This window comes from Vipera ursinii, assembly GCF_947247035.1.
Source record: "Vipera ursinii genome assembly, chromosome: 11".
NCBI lineage: Eukaryota > Metazoa > Chordata > Lepidosauria > Squamata > Viperidae > Vipera > Vipera ursinii.
The window spans coordinates 20,693,589-20,720,322 of NC_139524.1; the positions used below are offsets into that span (position 1 = coordinate 20,693,589).

At 53.4% G+C, this 26,734-nt stretch overlaps 1 protein-coding gene across 11 annotated transcripts; it reads right to left on the reverse strand.

Annotated features, from left to right (window-relative positions):
- On the reverse strand, positions 1 to 26,719 carry CGNL1 (cingulin like 1). Of its 11 annotated transcripts, none has more exons than XR_014493554.1 (22): positions 26,208 to 26,288; positions 22,458 to 25,505; positions 17,275 to 18,840; positions 16,555 to 16,736; positions 16,312 to 16,405; positions 15,859 to 15,960; positions 15,352 to 15,500; positions 14,468 to 14,603; positions 14,107 to 14,319; positions 13,195 to 13,347; positions 10,403 to 10,609; positions 9,652 to 9,744; positions 8,489 to 8,641; positions 7,841 to 7,990; positions 6,275 to 6,436; positions 5,486 to 5,575; positions 4,742 to 4,825; positions 4,124 to 4,248; positions 3,405 to 3,513; positions 3,140 to 3,303; positions 2,522 to 2,721; positions 1 to 386 (listed from the first exon to the last, which is right to left on the reverse strand). XR_014493554.1 is itself a non-coding variant. In XM_083371557.1 (21 exons), exons 2-21 carry the CDS (start codon positions 22,458 to 22,460, stop codon positions 2,574 to 2,576), a joined length of 4,083 nt encoding a protein of 1,360 aa, XP_083227683.1. In that variant the 5' UTR covers positions 22,461 to 25,505; positions 26,208 to 26,288; the 3' UTR covers positions 1 to 2,573. The 11 variants fall into 11 exon arrangements, 9 of the variants coding, with proteins under 9 accessions (XP_083227683.1, XP_083227686.1, XP_083227690.1 ...); XR_014493555.1 differs by having other exon boundaries at positions 1 to 389; XM_083371557.1 differs by having other exon boundaries at positions 1 to 2,721.
- Between the last annotated feature and the right edge of the window lie 15 nt (positions 26,720 to 26,734).

The following is a 26,734-nucleotide window of genomic DNA, read 5'->3' on the forward strand; positions in this document are numbered from 1 at the left end:
ATATTTACTATTTATTTCAAAATAACTACAGTTTTAGTGTTTAGCATGTCTGGAGACAGCTGCAAAAATTTCTTGGTTCTTCTCTAAATATACTGGACATTTTTTTCAGTAAAAGCCCTTGAAATTAAAAGTGAATTTGTTTCCCAATGGATTTTTGTCTTCAGCTTCCTCAGGCATGATCCAAGAGGAGAGTTATAAAGAATAGTATTGAAATAAAGTTGGCATCTTAGTATCAGAAGAAAAAAATACAAGAGTTTGCACTGATTGTCAACACAACACATTTCCAGTCTTTCCTTCCTTGTTTTTAAAAGCTATTGACAGAGGAAGAAAAACGTGTCTCATTCAGATGAGCTACAGTCCTCCTGAGAATACATCTGTTGAAAAATCTGCTGAAAATCAAGAACAAATCAAAGCAAATATATTCCTATTAGTTACCAGTGGATACCGAATGCTTTGTAATATATATTGACACATATTTTCAGATCATGACATCAAGAAGTTAATTAACTCCTGTCTCTCCAGACGGGAGGCAAGCTCTAAAGTTATCCAAACAATTGGGACAAATTACTTCATGATCTCATTCATGAAGAACCGCTGGAACAAAAAATAGCACTATCTGGTTTCAAGATCTGTCCAAACTCTCAGAAACGATCTATCCAGAAGTCCCAGTCTTTTAGGTTGCCTTCTGTGTTCTTTTGGGGCTATCATTAACAGGATCCCACCCTTCCCTGTAGGAAGAGAAGCTGCTCGGTGGCTCCACCTGCCTCCTCCTCCTCTCCTGCCCCATCTGAGATAGCGGGGCAGAACCCGGGACTGTCCGCGTGCTGACGAGGGGTTCCACCACTGCCAGTCAAAAAGCCTCCACCTCCTCTTGGCTCCGGCTGACCTCAGCGGGCTAGCAGAATTTTCCCTTTTCTACTCTCATGGCAACACAAAGTCTCTTGATGCACCTGAGCAAGAAATCATGGCTACCAGAGTCAGCAGCCAACGGCCACCAAGAGGTCCCAACACTGCTGCCTTCCCGTGAAAATTGCATTTGAGGCACACAGCCCAAATCAAAATCCTGGGCTTCTCGCATTCCCTTCATCTATGGTTTCTGCTCCCACTATGTGGCACTTGGAATTCGTGGGTGGAGGTGAAGGCAATTCTTGGTGTTTCCAATGGAGTTAATCGGATCTAAAGCCCAAAGAACCTTCTGGGGTCAAACCAGACCCTCCTTAAGGTTCCACTCACGAACCCACAAAGTCCAGATGCCAAAGCTTTTCAGGAGCATTATTTTTTTCATGTGACTGCATTCTCCCCTTGCGAGGCTCATTGTGGATTATGCAGCTTCCAGGACTTACTTTTATGCTGGAATTTAATATTCTCAATGCTGTCTCTGAAAAAAATATTTGATCCTAACCAGTTTTGAATTGAACACTTTAACGAAGTTATAGAAGAGAACAATTTCAGAGCTGCTGATACTATTATTTCCTCATTAAAGATTGTCCCAACAGAGCAAAGATTTGGTGAAAGGATAAAAATGCGATTGCAGTAGAAACGTTTGGAAATACTGGTACATTCTTCCAAATGCCACTTACAGGTAATACAATTAAAACTAGAAGACAAGAAAACAGAAGTGCCTTTTCAAATATGCTTCTCAGAGAGTCCTTTAAAACCCACCAGAGGAGCAGGTCTCACCATCCTTGAATAGCAAAGCAGCTGTTTCACCTCTGAACCCAAAGGGCAGCCTTGGCTCTACCAGGCAAGTTCAGCGCTGCTTCTCTGCACCTGAGGCTGCTCCTGGCCGCCAAGGCTCAGGGCCCTCGGGCTTCTGGGCCTCGGGACAAGGGAGCTGCTCTTGAGCAAGAGAAGAGAGACCCAACAGAGTGTGGTTGCTGCACGTCCTGCCAAGGCCGAGGGAATTCAGATCAGAGTAAAGGTCTTTTTTCTAAAGTGTGGCAAGATCAGGATAGGCCAACCGTCTCCCCATCGGTCCGATCCCTGGAAGTCGGAGCGAGGGAGCAGAGGCAGGGAACAACGGGGAAGAGGTTTTCTGAGCAGAAACGGCTCCGGGTGTTGTACAATGTCCTGCTTTTTTCAACTTCCGACGGTCATGCTGCTCTCCTTCAGCTAGCCCATAAACACCTTTGCTGAACAAATGGCGTTTACTGCAATACGGTTTTAAAGCTAATGGATGATATGACACTTACTATAGACTCCTGCACTATTGATGGAAACATGAAATTATACAAGAATGTTGCAAGAGTTCCTTGATTAAAAAATATGTACATTCTTATCTCCTGCTTTGTATATTCCTTCCTCTGCTCTAGTAACAAGGTGACACCCTTCCTCCCCTCGTTTGAAACAGCTTCCAAGGAGAAGACCTTGGGTTAGGAGCAGTCTGGTGTCGGCCAGGTGCTCAGAGCTGGAAGTACCCCTGAATCTGTGAACTGGAAGGGCAGCTCCTTTTTGTTCACAAATGTTTATTTCTGAAATAAATCTGAACGTGGTGCATCTCAGAAAAAGGAGTCAAGGTCACCTGATGCTATGATTCCTTGATTCCGCGGAGCCTTCGCTCTCGGCCATTAAGGCTAGCTGGCGTCCTTCTTGGCTTTGCTGTCGCTGTGCTTGAAGGACTTCAGCCCCAGGGGGGCATCGAAAAGGCTCTCCCCATCAGTGCTGAAGCCATCGTCTTCATAGTCAAAGTCGCTCAGCAGCTTACTGGAAGTCTTCTGGCGTCTGCGGAAGGAAACGTTTGCCCACTGAGAAACGGCCTGCAGCCTCCTGGGCTGCTGCTGTGCCACACATGGATTTTGATCTAATTGGCAAAGCTGATAAAGCAGCCAAGGTGGGCCGAGTCTTTCAAGGACCTGCAGAGTACACCTGGTTTGGGGCAGGTGTATTTTCTCCTACGGAAGAAGATGAACCTGGCAACACAGCCCCACTTCTGGATATTTAAGAGCAATCCGTGAACCTCTGGGAAGCGCAAAGTGGTCCATGTCCGGGGAGAATCCAGGCTGAGCAGCAGGAAGGGTGGCCAAGGGGCTCAGGGGGAGGCTGGCTGCCAATGCAACACGGCTCTCTTTAGACAAGGAAGGCAAAGGAGGGAGGTGGGGCTCTCCAGGCTGCCCATGGCCAGCTGGGCCCCCTTTCCCACCTGAGATCCTGCCGGACGGTGATCAGCTGTCCTTGCAGCTGGTTGTTAAGGTCCACTTGGTCTTCCAGATCCCTCTGAAGCTTCTTCTTGCTGTTCTCCAGCCTGTCTATTTCTTCCTCGGCTTCCTCCACCTGCCGCTTCATGGCCTTCAGGCGCAGGCTGAGCTGCGGAGCGAGGAGAGGACCCTCCTGGAATCAGATGGAGGCCTCTCGGGGGCCCCTCAGGGGTGATGTGGGGGCAGCCCCTGGGGCCCTTCCCTGCTTACCTGGTCCTTCTGGTCTGTCAGGGAGAGGTGCTCATCGTCCACCTGCATCAGAAGCTCCTTCACGGTCCTCTCCAGTCGGCGGTTGGTCAACTGGAGGTGACCTCGGTCCCTAGGAAGGTCAGGGAGAAGGGGAGGGGGAACAAGAAGCCATACACCAGATGAAGACACACCCCCAGCTCCCCAGATGCTTCCCTGCTCTCATCATCTTGGCCTCCCCCCAACCGTCACCCGCTTTCTTCTGCCTGCTAGACCGAGGGACCTCGGCAGTGACTGGGGGATTGCAGCCAAGTGGGCTGGGCCAGATTGGAAGGGGGGGCACTGTGGAGGGGGGGACATGTTGCCGGGTCTCCTCGTCTGGGCTTCGGGGAAAGACATTGTGAAAAAAGGAGGGGATGCTGGGTGCAGATAGAGGCACTCCAAATGGCCTTTTCCCCTTCAAATCTGCTTCGCTGCAGAGCACTGCTGATTATTTTTTCAATTTAACAATTTTATTTATTTGGCCCATTCCAAGAACTCTGTGTGGCTAACTAAGCTTTTCCCTGGGTGGGAGGCCACAAGGACACCCCAGGATCAGTCTTCCGTCTGTGGTCAGCAACACCAAAAATCCCAGAAGCACCCCAGAGTCAGGCTAGACCCACAGGCAACTTATGACCCACGGAACAAAGCGATGGGGCTGGAGAAGAGCCCAGGGGGGGACTTTGGGAGGGGCCTCCTCCTACCTCTCCTCACTCTCCAGCTGCTGCTCCAGCTCCAGGAGGCGGGTTTCCATCTGGGCCAGGAGGCCTCCCTTGCTGGGCTTGCGAGAACTTTCCAAGTGGAGGATCCGGCCTCTCAGCTCTTTGTTCTGGGGGAGGAATCGCCCCAATCCATCAGCAGAGGCACCTGGCAGCTGAGGAGCCAGAAAACTGGCCAGCCCCAAGCAGGAGATTCAAGAAGGACCCCCACCCCCTGCCCCAGGTTATAACTAGCACATGGACGGAGGGCAGAAGAGTTGCCTTTCCAGGCCAGCACGGAGCAGAAGGGAGGCGAGGCAGCCTCAGGACTTTGCAGGATCGCTAAGTGATGCCCGCATGGCCGGCTGGCGTGCCAAGAGGTTTGTCCTCCGGAAAGCCAAAGGGAGTCTGAAGGCTTGGAAGAGGAAGGGGAGTCTCTGGGCACTAAGATGCAGGCAGTGGAAATCTCAACATGCTGGACTCTGGGTAGCCAAAGGGGCTGGGGTGCATGGCAAGGGGCGGCCCCCTCGGTCCCTCAGGAGAAAGCTGGCCGTGGAGGCGGAGGGTGCGGCTGGGGGAGAGCTGCAGTCCCAGAGCAGAGCAAAGATCACGTTGAGGCCTGACCTGCCTTTCCAGGGTGGTCTTGTCGGCCTCCAGCTCTTGCTTGGCTGCCCTTTCCTGAAGGAGTTCACTCCTCATTTGCTCAATCTGCAGTCAAACAAAGAGAAGGAGAAGGTCAGAGCAGGGAAGAATCATACCTGCCAATAGTCCAGGCAGTAAAAATGCACTTGGAAAGGCAAGAGAGGCAATCTAAATTAGGCTGCAATGGTGGCGACACCTGCACTTACATAACATATGACAACCCTTGTGCTCTGTTCCCTGCAGCAGCCCATCCAGGCCACTGAGAAAAGCTGGGCCGGGAGGGCTGCCCTCCTTGTCCCTGGCCAGCTGGCACCTTAATCAGCAAGGATAAAGACCAATAACAAAGCTGCTATTCCACCCTTAGGAATGTTTAGTAGACCTGAAATAGTCTTCAGGAATGCCTGCATCTGAGCCCGGACATTTTGCCTAATTTAAGCTGGTTAGTCAGCTGAGGCTTATGGTGTTCCTGGCCTCCAAAGGAAGCCTCTTGCCAGAGCTCGCTTGGAGGAGACGCCCCTTGCTGGCCTCAGACAGGCTGCAGTGGAAAGGGGTCACCTTAACCCGCAAAGGTCACTGCAGGGGCTAGGCTGTCTCCAGGAACCCACCTGGGCTGGCTGCTGGGGTGGGGGGTGGGCGAAGGCCCAATTATGGGGAGGACCAGCCTGCTTCCCAGAGCTGCTCCTTCCCCACTCTGGCAGCTGCCACCGGAGCTGGGCAAAGGCCTACCTGCTCTCGGCCCCTGCCAATCCTCCCAGACAGGATGTCCGAATTGCCCCGTTCTTCTTCCAGCTCCAGCTCCAGCTGGGATATTTTGTCCTGAGGGGGAAAACATTGGCCCACTGCAACATCTGCGACACCCACAACACAAGGAGGCCTTGAAACGTGACCGGGCCAAACGGAAGAAGGGGGAGAAGAGGAGCAGCTGCTCAGCACAGCCCCACCCCACCCCACCCCAGACTTTCCAGGGAGCCTTTCCAGTCTGGCACACCTGAAAGCAACTCAAAGCACCTGGGAAGATGGCCGGCCCACCTGAAGGGCTGTGAGCCCAAGCACCCTTCTCTGGAGGGCCTCTCTAGAGTCCCCTGACCTAAAGGGCCACGGGAAACCACGCCTTCCACAGGGGACCACGGTGTGAACGCTTGGGCTCCTTTTTGCACCAGCTGCAAATGGAGAGGGGGAGCCTTGCTTGGCTCAGAGCCCCCCCAAGCACACCGGGGACAGTTTAGCGTGTTTCCCTTAAAGGGCCTGCCGAGGACCTGCCTGCCCTGCGACCACCAGCCACACCAAAGTCCTGCCCCCTCTGAAGCTGGATCCGGGGGCAGCCCAGAACAAACGGGGTGCTCACAGATCGAGGGATGAGACAGGGAAATAAGCTGCTCGGGAGAAGAGGAGGCTGTCTCTGATGCCCTTCGGGATTTTGCAGGTGGGACACTGAGTGGACACTCATCTTTGCACGGCAAAACATGGTTTATTTCTCCATCTCAATCTGCCTCCTCAAATACGGTTCATTTCTACCTGCAGTATCTTGGCCTGTCTTGCCCGGTCTTCTTTCAAGCGGCTTTTAGTTTCCAGTTCATATTCCAAGTTCTTCACAGTGTCTTCCAGAAGCTGAGTCTTTGTGAGGGCTTCTTTTTCGGCTTTTTTGTGACCTTGTAATTCATCCTCCATGAAACGTACCTAAAAGTCAAAGAAATGTCTCCCATAAACCTCTCGCCCATATGTTCTGTAGACAGATAGATCCAGAGGCGAGAGAAATAATTCTGCATTTTGCAAACCCAAATCCTAGAAATTTCTTCCATCTCAGCTAGACTCAAGTCTGTGAAGGTCCACAGGTGTAACACGAAGCCAACATTTAATTCTATATGCTTGCTAGCCCTAATCTTAACTTTAACCCCAACCCATTTTCTGAAAGAAAAGCAAGTGATAAACAGAAACATCTCATGCTCACGGTGTGAAAGGCTTTGCAATCATCTCCCATAGAAACATCAGGTAATCAGCCCCATTTCTGGGTGGATCTGTCTGGGTCACATTCCAGATGAACTCCAGAAAGCGTGCAACAGCTTGCAGACTATGCAGCACCTTCATCCAGTCATTATGTGCCACGAGACGTGGTGCCGGTTCCCACCTTGGCTGGCTTAAAAAATGGGTCGGACCAATCCAGGGCAGTCCTGGGGATCAAGGGCCGTTAGCCAGAATGGCAACCTGGCTGCCTCCACAAGGCAAGAGCTGGGAGACTGGGTGTTCCGTGGGCAGTTGGTGGTCATCCGGAGGATAGACCCCTGGGCCACGTGGCCCTGGGGTCTCATCCAGCTGGTCAGCCCATTCCTCAGAGTGCAAGTTCACTGGCGAGCACTGAACTTTCAGAGAGCACGTGCCGTCTTTTTCCAGCCACGAGGGGGCAGCCGTGCAGCGCAAGGCCGCCAGGAGGGATGCCAGGACAAAGGGGCCCTGAGCTTCCTTGGCCCCTCACCCAGCGGATGGCTCAAGGGAAGACAAAGCTTCAGAAGAGATGGCAGTGTTATTTGCTTTGTATAATCTGCTTCCTGATGTTTCCGTCTTCAACTGACATTTCTTAAGAGCTGTCTGTTTATTTTATCAGGCAGCCTGTAACTCCTACTGGCTTGTTCCATGCTTTTTCCAGCTTGCTTTGCTTGTCCCCAGCACTGGGACCTTTCCCTCCCCTTGGCCTGACTCTGGACTATTCACAAGCACCCACTGGGTGACCTCCAGCAAGGACAGCTGGACCCTAGGCTGACAGGTCCTGGCATGGTTGTCGCTGGAACCCCGAGTCTTGCGGTAAAGGCCAAGGGTGTCCCCTAAAGGAGGACAAGCGGGGTGAGGAATGCTTGCTGAAGTCAACAACACAATTGGGATTCGGCCTCAGTTGGGTATTGTTAGCTATTTATCAAGAGAACCCATCTATTTTATCGACAACTAGTTTCTGCTGGGCTGTTTTGTTTCAGTCATTTCTAGTTTAGGTGGAGTTTAATTGATGCTTTTGGTTGCATGACACAATGGATGTCTGACTGCAGGCAGGCAGGCAGGCAGGTTTACAAACAGGAGCTGGTCAGCTGTCAGTACCTGCTCTTGCATTTTGAGGATTGCCTGGTAGCTCTTTTCTAGTTCCAGGGTTTTGTCCTCCAGCTGCTGCTGGTTCTTCTCCTTGTATTCATCAAGCTGCTTCTGGAGCTGCCGGGTTGATTCCTGGGAGACTTTAATGATTTCCACCATCTATTCAAGAGAAAAGCATTGAGGATAAAAGATTTTCAAGGAGGGGCAAAGGCAGGTGCCCCAAACCCCACTGGAAGACACGTTCTCCCAGGTTGGGCTAAACTGGCAAGCAAGACTTGCTGATGTCTTAATTAGAAATAACAACCGTATTTGGATCGTGGCTTTGCTCTTTCCCCTCTACAGACCTCGATGGGGAAGGATGTGGGTCCAATGGGAAGCTTTTTTGCTGCTGAAATGCCGTAACCCGAAGAGCAAGAGAGTGCACGCCGCCATTTGTTTTCTGTAAATGTCTGTAAGGGATTTCCAGGCATTTCTGCAGTGACTCTGGCTGACCATTACTTGAAAACCAGAAGATGCTGCCTTCCTTGAGAGCTGTTTGCAAGGCATGTTTGTGTGCCGAGTAAGCCTCCTCTGAAACTTTGGTGGCTGACAGTTGAAATGTAGAGATTCTAATGTCACCCAGAAGCCCCAAAGTCTCTGGACAGATGGGCAGCTTACCTCCTTCTGTAGCGTTTCCACAGTTCTGTCCAGCTGCTGCCGCTCGTTCTCCAGTTCCCGCTTCGTCTTCTGTAGCTGATCTCTTTGGGAAGCTTCCTCCTCCAGGCAACCCATCAGCTGCTGCTGCTCCTGGCCCAGCTGGCTGAGATTCTTCTGCAGAGGGAGGGAGGGAGAGGTGGCTGTGTGGGCCAAGGCCCCAGAGAACCTGAGGGGCCAGGGGCAGAGCACTGTCACCAGCCCACTGCAACGGCAGGTTCGAGGCCAGGCCCTCGGGCTCCCCCCACATAGCCAGGGCACAACGCTGTGCTGGCTGCCTCCTTTCTGCTCTGTTCCCACTGTGCCTTCAGCTCACCCCCAGGACAGGGTGAAGCCCCTTCAGGCCTCTCAAGGCCGTGGAACGCTACCTGCAGAGCCAGTGCGGCCTAGTGGTCAAGGCATCAGGCTAGAGACTGTGAATTCAAGTCTCGCCTTAGGCACAAAATCCGACTGGGTCCCTCCCCCTCAGGCCAACCCACCTCGCAGGGTTGCTGTTGTGGGGAAAATAGGAGGAGGAAGTTGTGTTGGATATGTTCCCTGCCTTCAGTTACTTTTAGAAATAATAGAGGTGGGAAATAAATACGTGAGTAAATGGGCCCTTTGTGCAGATGTTCCACGTGTATCATTAACTGAATTGCCCCAATGCAGAAGAGTTTAAAAAAATCAATACATCTTTAAAATGAAAAATGAGATTCAAATTCTGCAGCAGCCACCTAAAGTTTGCTAGCAGGAGGAAGGCAAAGGCCCTGGGAAGGGTGACCAGAAAGCGGGATACACTGATGTTGCCTACTGTGGCTCCAACCAGCACAGGTACCAGGTGGCAAAGGCACAAGGAAGTGGGGAAAGCACAGGCGAGCCTCTTGCCTTCTGCTGCACCCTACAATTTGACAGCAGTCGAGAGCAAGAGGCTAATGCTCTTGATTAGTCCTCCAGGCAGACAGACTCAGGAGCAGGCCCCTTTCAGACAATATTAGCATACAGACCCAGCAACAACAACTATTTAGAAAACTGTCAGGCAGATGGTATTGCGCACAGCTGCTACTTGTTAATACTCTCTGCTCCATACAACACTACGAAGCCTTTTGGGGAGGCCATTTTTCACCTGCCCTTTAAACAGCCCTTCTCACCTGGGCATCCTCCAGCTGGGCTTGCAGAGACACCTTGGCTGAGGCCAGCTGGTGGGCTTCCTCCTGGGCGTGGACCAAAGACTGCATCTCTTTCTGCCAGGGTGAGAGACTGACTGATTCAAAGGATTCATTTCTCTGCAGATATTAAGCAAATCTGGGCAGCTCACAGTAACAATAAAACCAATGTATTAAACAATAACAAAACAATGAAAACAGTGTCACAATAAAACAAAAACTCTGACTCCTTCCTCACAAGGCAATAAAGCAAGAGCACCTCACCCCACCTCGGGAACCTGGATTTGAAGGCTTCCAACTCTCTGGCCCTTTCAGCCCCAGTCACGGGCCAGGATTTACAGCCAAGCGGGCAGAAGGTTAAGACCTCTCGAGTTGAAGCCATCCAGATGAGCCCCTCTCCAGGCCCTCCTCTAAGGCCCACAGCGAATGCCAGAAGACACCCGAGGGTGCATTGGATGGTCCCTTTCAGGAATGGACACCGGTTGAATTGGGACACTGGGCAGCTGTCTGAGGCCTCTCTGGCAGCTAGAAGTCTGGGAGGAGATGGCAGCTCCGTCTTCTGCCAATTATGCCTCCCATCGTGTGCAGATACTTTTTAACTTGCTCCTACAGTTTTCAAGTGAACCTCAGTAGTAGTTGGGCTAATAGTGATGCAATGAAGAAAATGACAGCCAAGCCAAGGGGTTTGCCCCCCTCCTCCCCAGCTCCTCTGCTTGCTTCACACCCTGAGACTCACCATGCATCTCCTCAACCTTTCCTCGGCTTCCTCCTTGCCTCTGCTCAACTCCTCCAGCTCCAGCTCCAGCCCTTGCTGCTTCTCTTCCAGCTGCCCCAGGGCTTTCCTCAGCTGCCTGTTTTGCTCAGCCATCCCAGCCACGCGGCCTTCTTGGCTCCTTTGCTCCTTCTCAGCTTCAGCCTTTGCGACGGACAGGGTGCCCATTTTCTAGGAAGACAACCCGTTACTCTAATCAGAAAGATGCAGTGCTGAGACTGGTTGACCCACAGCTGAGATGTAGGGTGGTGGGGGGAGGGGTCTCCATTTGACCTCCTCCTTGCCCTGAAATGCCAGCAAGGCTGGGGGGGGGAGCAGTCAAGGGAAACTGGTCTGTATCACTGGCTGGGTCTTAGGGCCCACACAGGCAGCCGGCCTCATGTGGCAGGCAGCCTGTGACCACGAAGAAAGAGGCCTCTTGCCTTGAAGAGGATGGCTACTTAAATGCTTGTTTAAGGTCTAGAATAGAAGGAGGAGAGGCAGAGAGGACACCAGCCACTGTAAGGCCCTGGGAACCACCCCCATTCTCAGCTGCCTGCTTCCACTTGTCCACCAGCCTTAGGAGAAGGTCTTGCCCTAAGGTTTGGGAAGGGTCTTTAGATGCTAGATGGCTGGTCTTCTTGACCACCCACAGCAAGAGCCACTGGACAGTGGCTTGAGCCAGGCAAAATTAGAAGCAGAGCTTCCACTGTTCTTGTTACCTCTGGAATGACTTCCCTGAGCCATCTTCAGCAAGGAGGAAGAGATCAGCCAGGTGGGACGTTGACTAACAGGTAATTGGAATAAATAGCAAAGATGCTTCTCCCAGAGGAGGTGCAGACATGGGGTTGCAGGTCAAGATATGGTCCCGCTTTCTAGGTTGCTAAGCCTTACAACCAAAATGGACCAGATGATAAATGCACCGGGCATCTTGTGTGGAGGTGAGCTGAGGATGAAGATTTAAATCTGGTCTGCAGGCACAGGAATGGTGCAACAAAGCTAAACAGGAGCAACCCTTCTTCTGGCTAGCCATAAAGTGCTCACTGAAAATGAGAGAATGTAGGCCTAGAATTCATTAACAAGGGGTACAGCATTTTTCACGTGATGTTAAGGGCTGCAGCTCTCAATGCTATAGAGCAGGACACGGTTCCCTAACCCCAGGAAGCAGCACTGGCCAGATTAGCCAAGGGCCCCAATGCACCTGGTCCAGGATGTCCTGAGCACATTAAAAGGCAGAGCAGAACCCAGCTGATTTCTGTGTTTATTTGCATTCATCTTGCTCACGGCAATGCAATTCAGTGACTCTTCCAAGGGTTAAACTGTGATTAGTCTTGTCAACACACAGTCTGCATCAGAGCCACTGAACTGGCTGGGCGAGATTCCTAGAAACCAAGGCCAGAATCACCTGCTCACAGAGTCAGATATGCTCAGAGAATATCAAGAACCCAGAAAATGCAAACAAGGTGCTTCAAGAGCCAGTCCGACTGGCCTTGAACGTCAGTTGTGCCTCAGAATAATTCCTTGCAAGGTTGTGTAATGGGGAGGAATGGCCGTCTCAGCTTTAGACTGGGCCCATTTCAGGGGAGGGGGTGGCACCTTGTGCTCCTTCACAGCGTCGGCCACGGCTTCTGCTGCTTTGGAGCAGGGGACATCTCCAACGTCAGGGAGCAGGAGGCCTGGCTGAATCCTATGAGGCCGAAATTTGGGGAAGCTTAGGGGTGAATCCCCCCCCCCCCGCCCAACGCCATCCACAAGAACAAGAGCGAGTTGAGCAAAACTCTGCTGCCCATTAATAGGAAAGAGACAGTGAGAGTGCCCTGCTTCAAGGCCACAGCCTTGGCCCTACGGAGCTGGCAGGGCTTGCTACTGAACAGACCTCCAACTGGGCTTTGAAGCGACTTCAGTGAGTGACCAGGTGACGGCATCTGCCCCCTTTCAAACTTCAAATGTTGGAAAAATCTAGAGAAAAAAATTCCAAGCACTTTGCTGCTCTTAGAGGTACCTCCTGCATTGCTTAATCCTGATGTTTTTTTAACCTGCCTCTATGTTTATACCTTGGTGCCTGTTTTTGCATTGTTATTTCCTTTGGCATTCTAGATTAGGGCCTGGCTCCTGTGCTTTTCACTGGAAAAACTGGTTGTGAACATTTAAATAAAGAATGGAAGAAAGAGCATCACATGGGAGAGACAGAGGGCGGCTGCCCAGAAGTCAGGCTGTTCCTGCTCTCCTTCGGTGCCCAGGTGGACAAGAGGCACCTGGGAGACCCGGCAAGGCTGGTGGTCAGTCCCCCAGGGAAAGACCTCCTCCTCCTCTTGTCCTGGCTCTCAGGTGGCCAGGTGGGCCAGGAGCAGAGCTGAGCTGCTTCAGCCCCTCCTTCCTCACAAGGCAAGCCCACCTCCTGCCCCACATGGTTAATGAGCTACAGCTAATCATCGCTTGCAGCCACCATCACCTTTAAGCCACCTTTTAATTTTCTCCCTGAAAAGTACTATTCAGGCAGGCCCACGTTGGCCAGCCGCTCTCTCCTCGTAATGAAATTCTTTAAGAGAGTTCAATTTCTGTCCCCTCTTCCTACTCAAGGAAGCACCACAAAGAGACCTAGTGCCAGGAGAGGGTAATTGAGTTTGCGCACTGGCCAGAAGAGCCGAGTGGTCCAAGCCTCTAACACCCAAGCAAGTGACTGGTGGCCCTGCAAAGCAACAGCACTCCAAGACAGAGTTGCAAGAGGGAGGACGGCAAACCACCTTCGCACAATCTAGGTAGGCAACTGGACACACCTTAGTTGCCATTCCCAGTGAGGGCCAGGCAAATTCTCTTCCCCAGGGCCTCCCGGCATCTGACCTTGACCCGGAGAGCCTTTCGTGCCCAGCCTCCGGCAACACGGGAAAGCCATCCTGGGCAGCCCAGAACCAGAGCAAAATGCAACTGACCTGGGGGGGGCACAGGTCAAGTCCATCAGAAACCAGGCACCAGAACATTTTTCTGCCCAGTCCCCTGCCACCCAACCCTCGCTAAGAGATCTGCAAGAAGGCCCCAGATGAGGGGAGGGGGATCTGCCTGGTAGGCCGGGCTGACTCCCTTCCCTGCCTGGTCCCTAAGACTGCGGGGGTCACTGTTTTTGCTTTTACGGTGGGGGAAGAAGAAGGAGAAAGGAAGAAGGGCATCCTAAAAGGGTTCCCAAATGGGCACTCTGCTGACCAGACCTGCTGGACAGTAGGAACGCAGACAGGGCAGGACCACCACTACATTTTTGGCTGGCCGAAATAAAGTGCTGCGTACATACAATGGAGTGAATCCAAAAGAGCAGCTAAGACGGTTCAGAGTGAGGATTTTAAAGCATAACTTACCCAATTAAAGACAATGAACAGATTGTCTCAAGGACTGTTTGTAAAATGGGGAAAAATCTGTCTTCCAAACAAGCAAAAAATGAATAGGAGAGTAAAAAAGCGAGTGATTAAAAGCCCTGCTTTTATTTCCAGTGCCCAACCCTCACGCGGAGCCCTCCCGGTGCCAGGGCTGAGATTGTGGCAATAATAACTAGAGCATAAAAGAGTTGGTTCGTGCAGGAGAAGGAAAGCCATGGCCTTGGGCCGTCCCTGGCATCTCTCCTGCTGGGCGAGGGAGAAGGTTCAGGCAGAGCGCATGGCCTGGGGGGAGGGCTGGGGGGCTCAGCTGGGCACCTCACTGACCTCTGTAGCTTTGGCCAGACTGTCTCTCAGGCTCTGGAACTCCCGGACGTGCTGCTCCTTGAGGTGGCCCATCTCTCGCTCCTGGCTAGCCATCTCTTCCTTCAAGACGCCCTTCAAGGCCCTCAGCTCCCTCTCGCGTCTCTTCAGGGCCTCTTCTTGCTGGTCTCTGAGCTCCTGCAGCTCCTGCAGCTCCTGCTTCACTTGCATCAGTTCCTGAACACGGGAATGGAGGAGGAGGAGGAGGAGGAGAAAGGGGGGCTCTGTTCAGAAGGCTGTGGCCAGGCTCCGAATTCCTGCCCTCCTGTGTGCCACGTTTTTCTGCTCCAGCTCAGGGTCCTTTCAGGCAGGAAAAGGGTCTCACCTCTATGAGTAGATCCTTCGTGCTGTCCTCCATGCGCTTCGCAGTGTCCAGTTCATCGTGCATCTCGGAAAGCTGATCCTGCAAATCTCGGATTTCTCTCTGATGCTGCTCCCGTTCCATTTTCACTTGGAAAAGCCTCAAAGGGAGGAAGAAAAGAGACATTTTTGAGATGCCTTCTTTGGCCAGCCAGCTGGAATCCAGGTCAGTCATAAAAGCCCTCAAAAGCTTCACAAAGGCACACTTGGTGGAAAGAGTTTGCGGTGGCCAAAGGGGCAAGAAAGAATAAACAGTACAAGAGAGAAGAAAGAAAAAATTCAAAAAAAAAAATAAAGAAAAATATATAAATAAATAACTTTCATCACAAGTATAAACAAATTTAGTGACTCTCAGATCTCTCTAAGATTACAAACATTTATCTCTTCATCTCACATCTGGTTCCGTCTCCAGGGACAAATCCATCATATTTACAGTTCTGGTGTCAGCAGAAGTCTCATAAAGGGCTGCCAGAAATAGCAACATATCTTAATTTAACCTTGATCAAATAAACCAACTTTATATTCCTTCCTTTTACTTGTATAATCTTTAATTCAGGGGTCCCCAACCCATGGTCTGTGGACCAGCCCCCATCCGCGGCATGCCAGAAACTGGTCCGCACAAACAAGCGAAGCCCCCTCCGTGGGACGCAGGCAGCACACGAAGCCATGCCCCCTTCCAGGTCATGGAAAAACCTCTCTCCACAAAACCGCTCCCTGGTGCCCAAAAGGTTGAGGGCCGCTGCTTTAGCTCATTCAAATGTTGTTGTAGAAAGGGAAATATTCTTTTTTCTTTCTGTTTAGTTTGTATTATACTTTACTATTATAATCAACACTCATAGCAAAACTCACTCCTCCAGGTTTTCTCTAAGGTCTTTCTCACTTTCCTTCAGCTGCTTCCTGAAAATGTCTTTCTCCTCCTTATTTTCTTTAAGCTGTTGCCGAAGCTTCCGAAGCTCTGCTTCCATTGTCTGCCTTTCAGCTTTGAAGTTCTGCTGATTCTAAAATAGCAAATTTTGGAAAGAATAAAAAGAATCTAGTAAGTCTCTTTGCACCTTTCTAAAGACTCCAGTATTTCTGGGAAATGGCAAATGGGCCCTGCATCTGTTCCTTCTGAAGGCTCCAGGGGGAAGCAAAGGCTAGGGGGTGTTTGGGGCAAGGAGCACAGCCCGTCTTCAGCATGGAACGGGCCTGGATCCAATGATGCCCCAACTCAGCCTCTAACAACCAGCAGGTCTCCTAAGGCTAGAAGCCAAACTGTGCTCCAACACCTGTGTGGCTGATCCACTCTTAAAAACCCACATTCTCTGTTCCTGTGTGCAGGATTAGTGACCGACAGGAAGTTGGGAGGGGGGCTACCTTGAATTCCAAGTCCAGCCTCCTCTGTAGCTCAGAAACCTCCTTTGTCAGCTGCTTTTTCTCTCCCACCAACATGTTGACTTCCACTGAAGCATCAGATGTCTGCAATTAAACAAGATTCGTTTGTTCTAAACATCTCAACTCCCCACGAGGCAATGAAAACTGCCTCATGAGGCCTTCAGGACGGACCTCAAAAGAAAGCAGCAAAAGGCAGAAAAGCAGCAAAGGTGGGATGTGTGTGAGAAGCCACAAGACACATTTGTTGCTTGAGGGGAGGGGCAAGAGCCTCCTGGCAGCACTGCTTGCAAAGCACAATCCTCTCCACACAATGACAAAGACGCTTCACCAGCAGCCTCTCGCCTGAGCCGTGGGTGAGGGCTGCCCTCCTGCCTCTTCCCCTCCCAGAACAGGCAGCCATGGGAGATGGGAGGCTCTTTCCTTCCTGTCAGTCACCTGGGGACTCCCAGCTGCTCTGGTCTTCAGTGTCTGGATTTTCTCAAATACCAAGTTGACTTTCCTCTCGGTTGCATCCTCATTTTCGCTGGTACTAAAACGTGAAAAGAGACTCAAAGTTTGCTCAAATGGTCAGAAAGCCAAAGACCCTGGATCCTCCAGCTGCCTGCAGGGTCTACCTGCTTGCAGAAAGGCATTGGCTGCATGGAGTCCTTGTACGAATTAATGAGCGTGGACCTTCACCTTGGGGAAACCAAGCGGTGCAGAGCCCAAGCAAGACTAGGTGCTAAATACCATGCCACAAGCAGGGCCTTATGCAAGCCCACTGACCCTTCCTTGAGATAGTTGTAGAGAATTTGCTTGGCCGTCTCTTCATTGCTTTGCTGTGCGAGTTCCTGCTGGCCCTTGAGCAGGTCGGGTGTCACCTGAAACACAAAACTCAGGATGAAACGGACGCCTTAGGAGGAAAGATACTCCTTTCCAATTGGGCTGACACAGGTTGTGCTGCCCCTTCAGCTGAGCAGCTGCTGTGAGCAGCTCTGAAAAGTTGCAGAGAGGCCTGGATACCAACCCTCGGATGCAGGAGGCAACATGGCACCCTGTGAGGCAAAAGCCCGAATGAGGCCACCTCCCATTTCTGGTTATTTCTGAGAAAACAGACCAGGCGGCGGAGAGAATGCTGCGTGTGAAGACGGGGTAAAAGTGATCTATTTTTTAAAATTGCAAAATGGCTTTGGTGATGCAAACTACCCAGAGCTGTTCATTCCAATACCTGCTAGCTGCCAATCCCTCTGCCTTGAAGCCAGAAGTCATTCCGCTCAACTCTGCCCATTTCTCCACTCAGCAGCCTCCCTTCCCCAGGCATTGCTGCCCCTTCCGACCCTCTGGCCAACACTACCCCATGGGAGCTGAGTGGCCTCTGACCAGCTCACACTGAAGCAGCCATCCATCACTACAAGTTACCTGAGCATTTTTCGAACCAGAAGCAAAAGTTTCCATCGAGTGATTCTGACTCACAGTGCTGTTTGGTAACAAGAGAGCGGAGACCAGAATTTTATGGTCTCTTTTTTTACACTGCCTTGGAAGAGTGGAAGACTTAGAAGGCAAACTCTCTGGGTCCATTTGATCTCGTCTAAGATGCTGCAAGGAACTAAAGTGGCTGCTGGGAGAATCTCTCATTCCTGCCGTTGTTTGGAGTTTGCCTGCTGCCCAAGGGGCCATCTGCTCCCCAAGAGAGGCTGCCTTCTTCTCTGGAGACAGCGGCTTCTGCAGACAAACTTGGGAGGATTGGACCAAATGCTCGGACGACCTTCCCAAGCTTTTGGTGAAGTCACCGATGCAATCAGAATGTGGTCCACAAGACAGGGCGCTGTCTACGCTCTTGGATCGCCTAGGATTCTCTGGAAGAGTTCGAGTCCTGAACCCTAATCTTCCCCTTCTTTGTGGACAAACTTTCCTGTCAAATTTTTCAATCAGCTCTTCAACTGTAGGAATGGAGCCAGTATCAATATCACGGCCGGTTCCAGGCAAAAATGGGATATAACGCCGGTTTTCATGCCGGTTGACATGGTCGGCATAGATGGCGTATTCTTGGTCATCTAGGAAAAATCTGGATGTGGAGACAACAGAAGTTGGAGTAGTGGACGAAGATGTAGATTTCTGGGAGCCATTCAGGGCTGCTCCTGCCAGGTCTGGCTGGCGGAAAGGCAGGAGGTCCGGTCTGCATCTCCTAGCACCTGGGCAGGCAGAGGAGCTTGCAGCAGGTGAAGATCCAGCCCCAGGAGAGAGTGGTTCGGGACTTCCACCAGGACGGTTAGCAACCCCAGAGCTTTCCAGCTGCTGGTGGTTCTGGTCCGGCTTGGCCAAGTCCACTGTTTTCAGTTTTGATTTAGCCAGTTCTGCATACTGGGGAGCGGAGTCATCTAGTGCTACCTTCAAAGACGAGTTCCAAGGCCTGGAACCCAATTTTCCTTCATCCTCAAGAGACGGGGATTTGCCAAGCAGGCGAGGCTGAAGGTCCTTGGGAGTCAAGATGCTGTTCGCAGGATTGTAGGGTTGAAGCAGCTCTGGATATTTCTGGAAGTTCAGCAGATTGGAGGCCTGGGAAATCTCATCTTTGAAAGGTGAGGCTGTTTTCTTCCCCTCCTCCCTGCTGGCCTGCTTCCGGCTTTCAATCCAGCAGGACGGTGCATTATCCCAAAGCCCGCCGAAGGGCCTTCCTTCCTGGCTCTTCTTGACTTGTCCAATGGCAGGAAAAGCAGAATCTGGCTCTGGCTGATCAGCTGCAACCTGCTGGGCATTTTCAGGCCCCAAGAGATTTGTTGACAAGCATCCCTCAGTGTTGTTGAGCACGAGGTAGGGATGGCCATCGATCCCTTGGACCCGGATGGCGACTCCATAAGACCCGGCCTTGGCATTTGGAAGGTTCTTTGTGCTCTCCAGTGTTGCCAACTTGGGGGGGGTCACCCGGTCCTGCTGCCGCTGCCGGAAACCATCGGGAGAGGACTTCATAATTCCTACAGACCACAGCTATGAAAAAAGCAGAGAGGAAGAAGTGAGGCGGTGACCTTGCCCAGGAAAAAGCCTTCCTGAAATTCCTGGCTGTCTCAAGGTTTCCAGGCAAGTGGCCGGGCGATGCAGGTGGAGCTCAGGGACAGCCCCCCTCTTTCTATGGGCCCTGGCAGCAGTGCCCTCCCTTCCTCCTGCCTTCAGCATAGCCGCGGGGGGGGTGTTTCCTCCCCACTTCCCAACTCCGGCTTTGATCCTCCAGCTACAGGAAGCACAGTAGGAGGAGAGCCGTCCAGCTCAGCAGCCGCCCCGCTCTGGAATGCTCTCCTACAGGGTGCCCGGCTGGTAAGGCGGCAGCCGCCTAAGTGCTGTTTGTGCCAGCCGGGTGCCAGGCAAAGCCTGGGAGGTGCTGCGCTTCCTGCTCTCTTCAACTCCGGGCCTCTTTTCCATGGTGTTTTGCGTCAGTTGCTCCACTACCTTTCATTAATATTTCAGTTCATCTGTTGGTAACAAATGCTTTGCTTTTGATTGACTTCTGTCTGAGGAGACTACCATCCCATCTTTGCAACCCTCTGGAAGCCCCCATTTTGATGAATATTGTTGGTTCCTAAGTGCAGACCAGTGTTAACCTGGCCCTCCCTTCCTGCTGCTGCCTCAGCTTCTGGCTCAGAGCCAGGAAACTTCCCTTTGGCACCTGATCCTTGATTTCCCAAATGCAACTGATGTCCTAATGCTGAAATTTTACATCCTTAACATGCCTTTTCTGGAGAACTTCTTAGTGGTGTAGGGCTGGGCTTGGGGGAGAGTTTACTAATTGTGCACAGGCCTCCCGGCCTTGTAGAAAATGGGCAATAAATCCAGGCTATGTCCCAGCTTCGACAGGCCATTCCCTCCTAGGCCTTAAGCAGCCAAAAGAGCTAGACCACACACTGTCTGCCCAACCCCTGCCCTTCACCAGCTGCTGCCTCCTTGCTAGACTCAGGTTAGGAATTCTGCTTTTCTGCCAGGCTTGCCATGCCTCAATTCCCAGTGAGCAGCTCCCCCCACCAGTTTCCCAGCCCCAAAGCCTGGTCCACCTCCTGGATTCCAGGCTAGCAAGCCCCAGAGACCCTTGAGTAGGTGCTTCCAAGGCTAGCAATGGGCAAGGCTGCCCCTTTGACCCTGCTCAGTTTGGGGCACAGGTCAGCCCCACTCCCCATAACAGGAGTTGGCACTGGGAATCATCTCCTGTTTGTGGGGAGGCTGGGCTCTAGACCGCCTTGGACCCCAAGCTTCAGCTGGACCAGGTGGGCCATTGGCAGGAAATGACGTCTGTTAGCTTTTCTCAGCTCTGCAATTCCTCCCGGACCTTCAAGCCACTTTCAGATGAATTCCATTTGTTTGTTCCTCATATTCACAACTCACTTCAGCAGTCCAGCTTCCAGGAATTATCAGAAAAGACAGCCAGGAAACAAGGCCTAGATCTAGTCACACCTGGACAGACCCCACATCCTGTGGAATCCACAGATTATCAGAACAGATTTTGGAGCTGGGTTATAAGAAACGGTATGTAGCTGAGTCTAGCAAAGAGATTGGTGGACTCACCACACAATGTGGGTCTACAATTTGGGGATAACCAGCTAAATGCTGGTTGAACAGATTCTACTGATATCAGATGATTTGCCACCTCTTAATATGTTATCATTTTTCATTGATTTTGGAGGCTTAATGCTGTTTTGATTCTATGCTGTAATTGGTGCAGAGACATGCCCTTAAAAGATAGCAGTTCCATCAGCATATGAACCCAAATCCTTAATTTTGTGCCCATGCTAGGGCACCTGGCTCATTCCAGGTGCAGCCTGTGACTCCACCACCCCTCAAACTGTTTACACAAGCCGGGTTTTGGGCACATCAGTAATATGGGTGCCCATCTTGCTTCTACTGGGTGGGAAGCTTGTCCAGGATGGGTTATGAATCTCATAGGCCAGTTTCACCAAGTTCAGTGACCAGCTGGAAGTTACTTATGATCACATTTTTATTGACCTGAAGCTCCTCCAATTAGGTACCCCCAGCCAGGCCACTCTGTGGCATCCCTAAAAAGAGGAAAGATGCAGATTCCAGACACCCCCTCCCCCCTTTTATTTTTCTCCCGGCACAGCTCCTGCCCTCCTAAAGAAAGCTGGGACTACTTGATCTAAGCATGTTGCTTTTAACCTTTTCCTAGAGGCTCAAGGCTGCTTTAAAGGCCCTTCAGATGCCCGTTTGGAGCCAAAACTAAGAGCAGACTCCTTCCCCGGCCGCTCCGGTCGGCTCCGCTGCTCTCTCCGCGAAGCTGCTTCGCTTGCCCGAGAGCGCTGCCTGGCGAAACAGAGCCGGGCCCGCAGAGGCGGCGTCCAGCTGCTGCCCCCCTCGGAGCCTTCCCAGGAGCAGCGGCTGGTTCGGCTCTCTCGGCTGAGCAGTCACTCCCGGACCTTTCGGTACCCAGGAATTCGGCTGCAAAGGAGCAAGGAAAAGGGCGCCTGAACTCCGGAGCCCCCGCTCGCCACGCGGGGCAACCTTCTGAGCTGGAGCCTTCGCGCCGGGCACGCCAAATCCGAGGCCGGAGCTAACCCTCGCTCGGGGCGGCAAATCCTCGATCGCCCTCGGCGCTGTCATCGGGCTGCCTCGCTCGCTCTCCCGCATAGCCGCCCAATGGCCGCCTCCCCGACTGAACAGCCTCCCTCTCCGCGTGGCCAGCGGCCAGACTGCCCTCCCCGATTGTCTCCAAGCTCGGACAATCGTCCTCTTTATCCTCCCTTGTGGGAAGGGGCGCTCCGGACGGCGGGCCTTGGCAGGCGCCCACCCACAGAACGGGACAGGGAAGGGGGGGCTCTCCGGGGCCAGCTGCCCAGGGAGGGGAGCAGACTGGAACCAGGGCATTCTTCCTCATTCTCCGCCCGCACTTGTTACACCCCGCCCTCTAGAAACAGCCCCCCCCCATCAGCAGAGAGGGCAGGTGACACCCTTCCGATGCTAGAGGGCGGGTGGGTTTTGTGACAGGGGCCCCTTCCTTGCCTGAAATGGAGCCTCCAAAGCAAGGGCCAAAGGGGCACCTTTGGGGGGGGAGGGGGGAGCTGCTAGCCGGTTGGCAGCTTAGTGCCAAGGCCACTAATTGGCTGGTGAGTCTCCCAGGTTGAGTCTCAGGGGAGCTTTCCTATCACAGCCACGGTGTTGGTGGTGTGTGTGTGCGTGTGCGTCTGTTTCTGGGGCCAGACACTGGGTAGCCAGAGCCAAGGCCTGCTGGGCACAGACCTGCCTGGTCTGGTGTGGCCCTCACGAACCCCCTCCAGGAACTGGCTCCATCCTCTCCCAAGGAAGGGTCGGACACAGGCTGACCTTGTGCTGCTCATGCAAAAGCAGCAGGCCAGAAAGAGGAGGCTGCCCAGGCAGGACCGGTCTCCTCCCAGCTCCTTCTGGAGCAAACTGTTCCAGCCCATCCCTAAAGGAGTCCAAGCCAGAGAAGCCGGAGATGCATTCTGTTCTCCTCCTACAATCCACTCAAGATGTCCTACAGTCCTACACAAACCGATCCTCATCTAGAGCGGCAGAGAGGGTTCCTGAAATTCACCACAAAGGGGGACCTGGACTCATATGTAGAGCGGCAGGAGCCCCCAAAGTACCATCGGTTTGCAGAGCTTCCTGGGCTTTGGGCCCAGAATGAAGCTCCGTTTCGGTCCCAAGCTTCATCCACGTCCAACAGCTGCATTGTCTCTTCGTTTCCGCTTTAGGTCTGCCGCAGTTTTGCTGAAGAACCTCCAGAACAAAACTGTTCACAGTCCAAGTTGAGCTCCTCCCTAAACCAAGGAAAGCAAGCCAGCAGCCTTTGCGAGAAGCCATGGCCAGGCTCTGGCTGAGTGACAACTGGGAGCTGCACAGAAATCTCAACAGGCAGCTTCGGTTTTCAAAGACAATGGCTGGTTTGTGTCCCAGCCTGCCATTGGAGCCAAGCCAAGCCTTTCTCCCCAGGGGGTTCCCTTCAGCACAGGCGCTCTTTTGCAGAGGCCTGAAATGGCTCCCGTGCAGAGCAGCTCTCCTCTGGCAGGGGAAATGCAACTTGGCCTTCGTGGGACTTCACCTCCTGCACACGCCTCTAGTCTATCCCCAGTTGTTACCCTGTCCTCTGCCATTCTTTCTCTCCTCACCTCTGGCTGCCTTTGCCCAGCTCTTGGCATCACAAAATGCCTTTCTTTCCTCCTTTCTCAATTATCATTCCATTCTCTTGGAAGAATGAGGCAGACCCCTGTCCTCTCCTCTGCCCTCTGCCCCTTGCTCTGGCAGTGCCCAGCTAGCCCGCCCAGTTTCCCCACTTTATGCAGTCACAAACCAGTCACTTCTCCTGCCAGTCTTCAAATGAAGTTGACCCACATCCTCTTCTTTTCCTTCTCTTCCTACACTTTCCCCAGTTCCTCTTGGATTCCATCTCCTATTCTGTCATATCCTTCCATTGCTCTAGGCCGCCTCCAAATGCCCTCCCATTTCCTTCCTTTCGCTTAGTCAACCTCCCAGGTTTCAAATCTACACAGAACCAGCCACACACATTGTTTTATGGCTTTTTAGAGGTCAGTCATTCTGCTTGTGGAGGGGCATAGGCTCTTAGAAAGAGTCTGTTTCCCCACATTTATTCCAGTGTTTGCTCTCATCCTGTTTTATACTTTCAGAGATCTCTATTTGTTGCCCTTTCTGAATTTTATTCACACAAATGTATATCCACTGTAACCTTGGCTTCTGGTTAGTCCAGCTACAGCTGGTGGATCCAGCAGCAGGATTTTTAGGCGAAACAGATTTTGTCTGTAAACAGAGATTAGCCTGCTAGGAAATGAGTGGTGGACACTGGCCGCAGCCCTCACTTCACAAAGTCCATTGTGGCTGTTCCATAAATGATTACCTTTTTGGAATCTAACCTCATTTTCTGAGACTGAGCAAATACTTTTATCCAGCAGAAGCTTTGCCAGGGTCAAAATATCTAGTTGTCTTTTCAGACCTTGGCTGGTTTCCTCAACCGATACTCATCTCTCTCAGTGCCATTTTGCAGGCTCTCTGAGGTCCCTTTGCCAGTGTTTAAGAGGAGGACCCTGCCCCTGTATCCTCCTGCCCACCTGGTGGGAATGCGAGGGGCATGCCGGATTTATGTGAACAGGAGTTCCTGAAGGACTTTGGAAGTTCAGCGCTTTCTTTGCGATTCTCCTCTCTTGTCACAAGCAAATGATTCTGTTGTGTGTTCCTTTTCCTTTCACTCAAAAATCTCCTCCCCTTGAAATCTCTTCTTTCCAACCTTTCTGCCAGCAGCTGCCAAGTGAGCCTTCTTTTCTGACTGCCAGGCCTTCTGGCCAGTTTGCACACTCCTTGCTTCTAGGGATCCAGGTGTGGCCCCATTCACACTCCTGACACGCTGGGCCCTTTGGACCCGAGGTCCCTCCTCAAACTCTTCTCTGCACATTCACTGCACATAGGTCATCTAGCATTTGGAGGGGGGGGTGTCTTCTGGGCAAGTCTCCGCTTTCGTGGGGTCCCAGCATTTCCTTGAATTACTTTAATCATTTTCACAAACATTGTGAGAAGGAAGTTCTGCGAGGGAAAGGTGAGAGCGAGGGAACCCCATGGCCTGCTTCCCCCTGCAGCAGCTCAGCCTCTTCCAGAAATCCCCGGGGGGTGGATGGGTGGAGGTGTGCCAAAATGTGCGCTGGGTTGGCACTGGAGACGGAGAAGTTCTGGGGTCTATAATGATGACTTAGAACCAAAGTTGATTCTCCCTTCCTAGCACGACACAACAAACAACCTCAACAAGCTTTTTTTTTATATAGAAATTTCTTGCAGCTTGAGAACTGAGCCAGCTTTGGCCTCTTTGCCACACAAGATTTTGGGCCTCTAGTGCAGTAGTCCCCTCACGACCAACGTCCCATGGGCCGATGCGCCATGTCCACAGCCAGCTGCTGCTGAGCCACCTGGTGTCCAGCCCCCAGCCCCTGAGGCCCCTTCCCCACCACCAGAGGGAGGAGCTGGGTCGCCAAGAAGAGAAATGGGTGGCACGCCAAGGTGCAAGTTCAGGGCACAGAGAACTCTGTACTCCAAAACCCATGAATCACAGCCGAGTGGGCAGGCGCCCCCCCTTTCAGGTGTGGTGGGAGAAAGGAAGAAGCTGGATCAGATCAGAAAGGGAGGGGGCTTCCCATATCCAACCCGGCAGCGCAGCAGCAAACACCCTTTGCCCTCCCTGCCGAAGCCACCTGGCCCCAGCCTCCCTTTCCTGGCTTTTCTGTGGCGCCATTAGGCAAAGGAGATCCGCCCTCTTCGGCCGGGGGCGGGCGGGGGCAGGCCAAGGCAGAGAGCAAAAGGGTCAGACAAGCCAGCGCTGCTTCCAACCTCCTACTACGGTAGGTGCCATGCACTAAAATAGGCGTAACGCTTAGCATGCTCGTCAACAACTTAGAAGTCATTCCTCTGAATGAACGAGGCGGTTTTAAAAGGAAGGCGGAGGAAAGGCGACACCCACAATTGCTTCTGCTTCTCTCTGGGCGTAGTCACGGCAGCCACGGCCAGCCGATCAGGGCTCCGGCCGGCTGACCGAGCAGCGGCCGCGGGGGGAGGCAGCCGGAGAGGGTCCCGCCCTCCTTGCTACGGGGCGGCCCCGCCGGAGGCACTTGGCGTCAAGCGCTCCTATCGCCTCCTGGCTGGATAAAAGCAAAAAGCAATTCTTTTAAAACCAAGGACTCGCTACGAAGCCCCCCCTCCCCCCCGGAGGGAGCAGCAACAACCCGACGTGGGGAGGCGAATCTCCCGGAGCTGCAGCGCAGCGCCGCCTGGCAGGACTACCCAACGCGCAGCCCGGGAAAAGCCGGCCGGCGAGAGCAGAGCTCGAACAGCCCCGCCCGAGACGCCCCTCGGGGCTGACAGGCGGGCCCTTCGGCGGAGCTCTCGGCAAGGCAGCGGGGCCTCCCCTGGCCAGGCCACGCCGGAGCCGGGCGGGCTGGGCGCCGGGGCAGAGCCGGGGCAGAGCCGGGGCAGAGCCGGGGCAGAGCCGGGGCAGAGCCGGGGCAGAGCCGGGGCAGAGCCGGGGCAGGTGCGCGGGGGAGCTCCGGGCATCTGCCATGCGTCTGTCTAGCTTGGCTTCCCTAGTCCCTCCAGGCCGACCCCAAAAGGGCCACCGGGAGAGGCCGGCCGAGGCAGCGATTGCGCCCGTCCGTCCGTGGAGAGGGAGGCGAGGCGCTAGCAGCGCCGCTTCCCCGACCGGCGGATCCGGTGCCGTCCGGGCGAACTGGCCTCGACCCGGCGGAACGCAGCAGCGGAGGCTGTCCGCGGCGGGCCGTCCTCCCGACCCCGCGCCCGCCTGACGGCCGCCCGACCCTCGCGCAGCGCGCCCCGGCCCCGCGCACCTCCGTCCGGCCCGCGCCGCGTCCTCCGCCGAGCGAGCGCCTCTGCCCGCCGCCCGGACCGCCCGCTTCTTCCAGGCCGCCGAGGGAGGGACCTGAGACGGGCAGCCCGCCGGGCGGGGCGGGGCGAGGACGGCCGCCCACCCTCTGCACGCGCTCCGGAGCCGCCTGCTTCTGCCCGACGGAGAGGGGGCTTGGGACCCCGCACAGCCGGGAATCGGGACACTCCGGGCGGAGCCGCTCCGCCGCCGCCCCAGCGCCTCTGCCAAACGTGGGGGGGGGGGGGCGGAGGCAGTAGGGAAGGCAGCCCCCGGATCTGCTGCCGGCAAGGGGAGGAAAGAACAATGGCCCGAAGGAGTTCGCTCTGCCCCCCCCCCCCCAAACAGGCGCCTTCCACTGTCCAAGGCCGGATTGCAGCCCCTCGTTTCTGAAAGATTCTTCCCGTTCATTTGTGTCCCCGGAAAGGAAAAGGATCCCGCTCAGCCGCCTCCCTCCAGCCCCAATCCAAGGGCTCCTCCCGCGAGCGCCTC

Excerpts from the sequence above, each read along its gene's own strand:
- CGNL1 (XM_083371557.1), bottom strand. Across the intron at positions 16,406-16,554 it reads CACCGCTTGGTTTCCCCAAG|TACCAGCGAAAATGAGGATG; the intron begins GTGAAGGTCCAC and ends TTCACGTTTTAG. Across the intron at positions 4,826-5,485 it reads TTGGCAGGGGCCGAGAGCAG|ATTGAGCAAATGAGGAGTGA; the intron begins GTAGGCCTTTGC and ends GTTTGACTGCAG.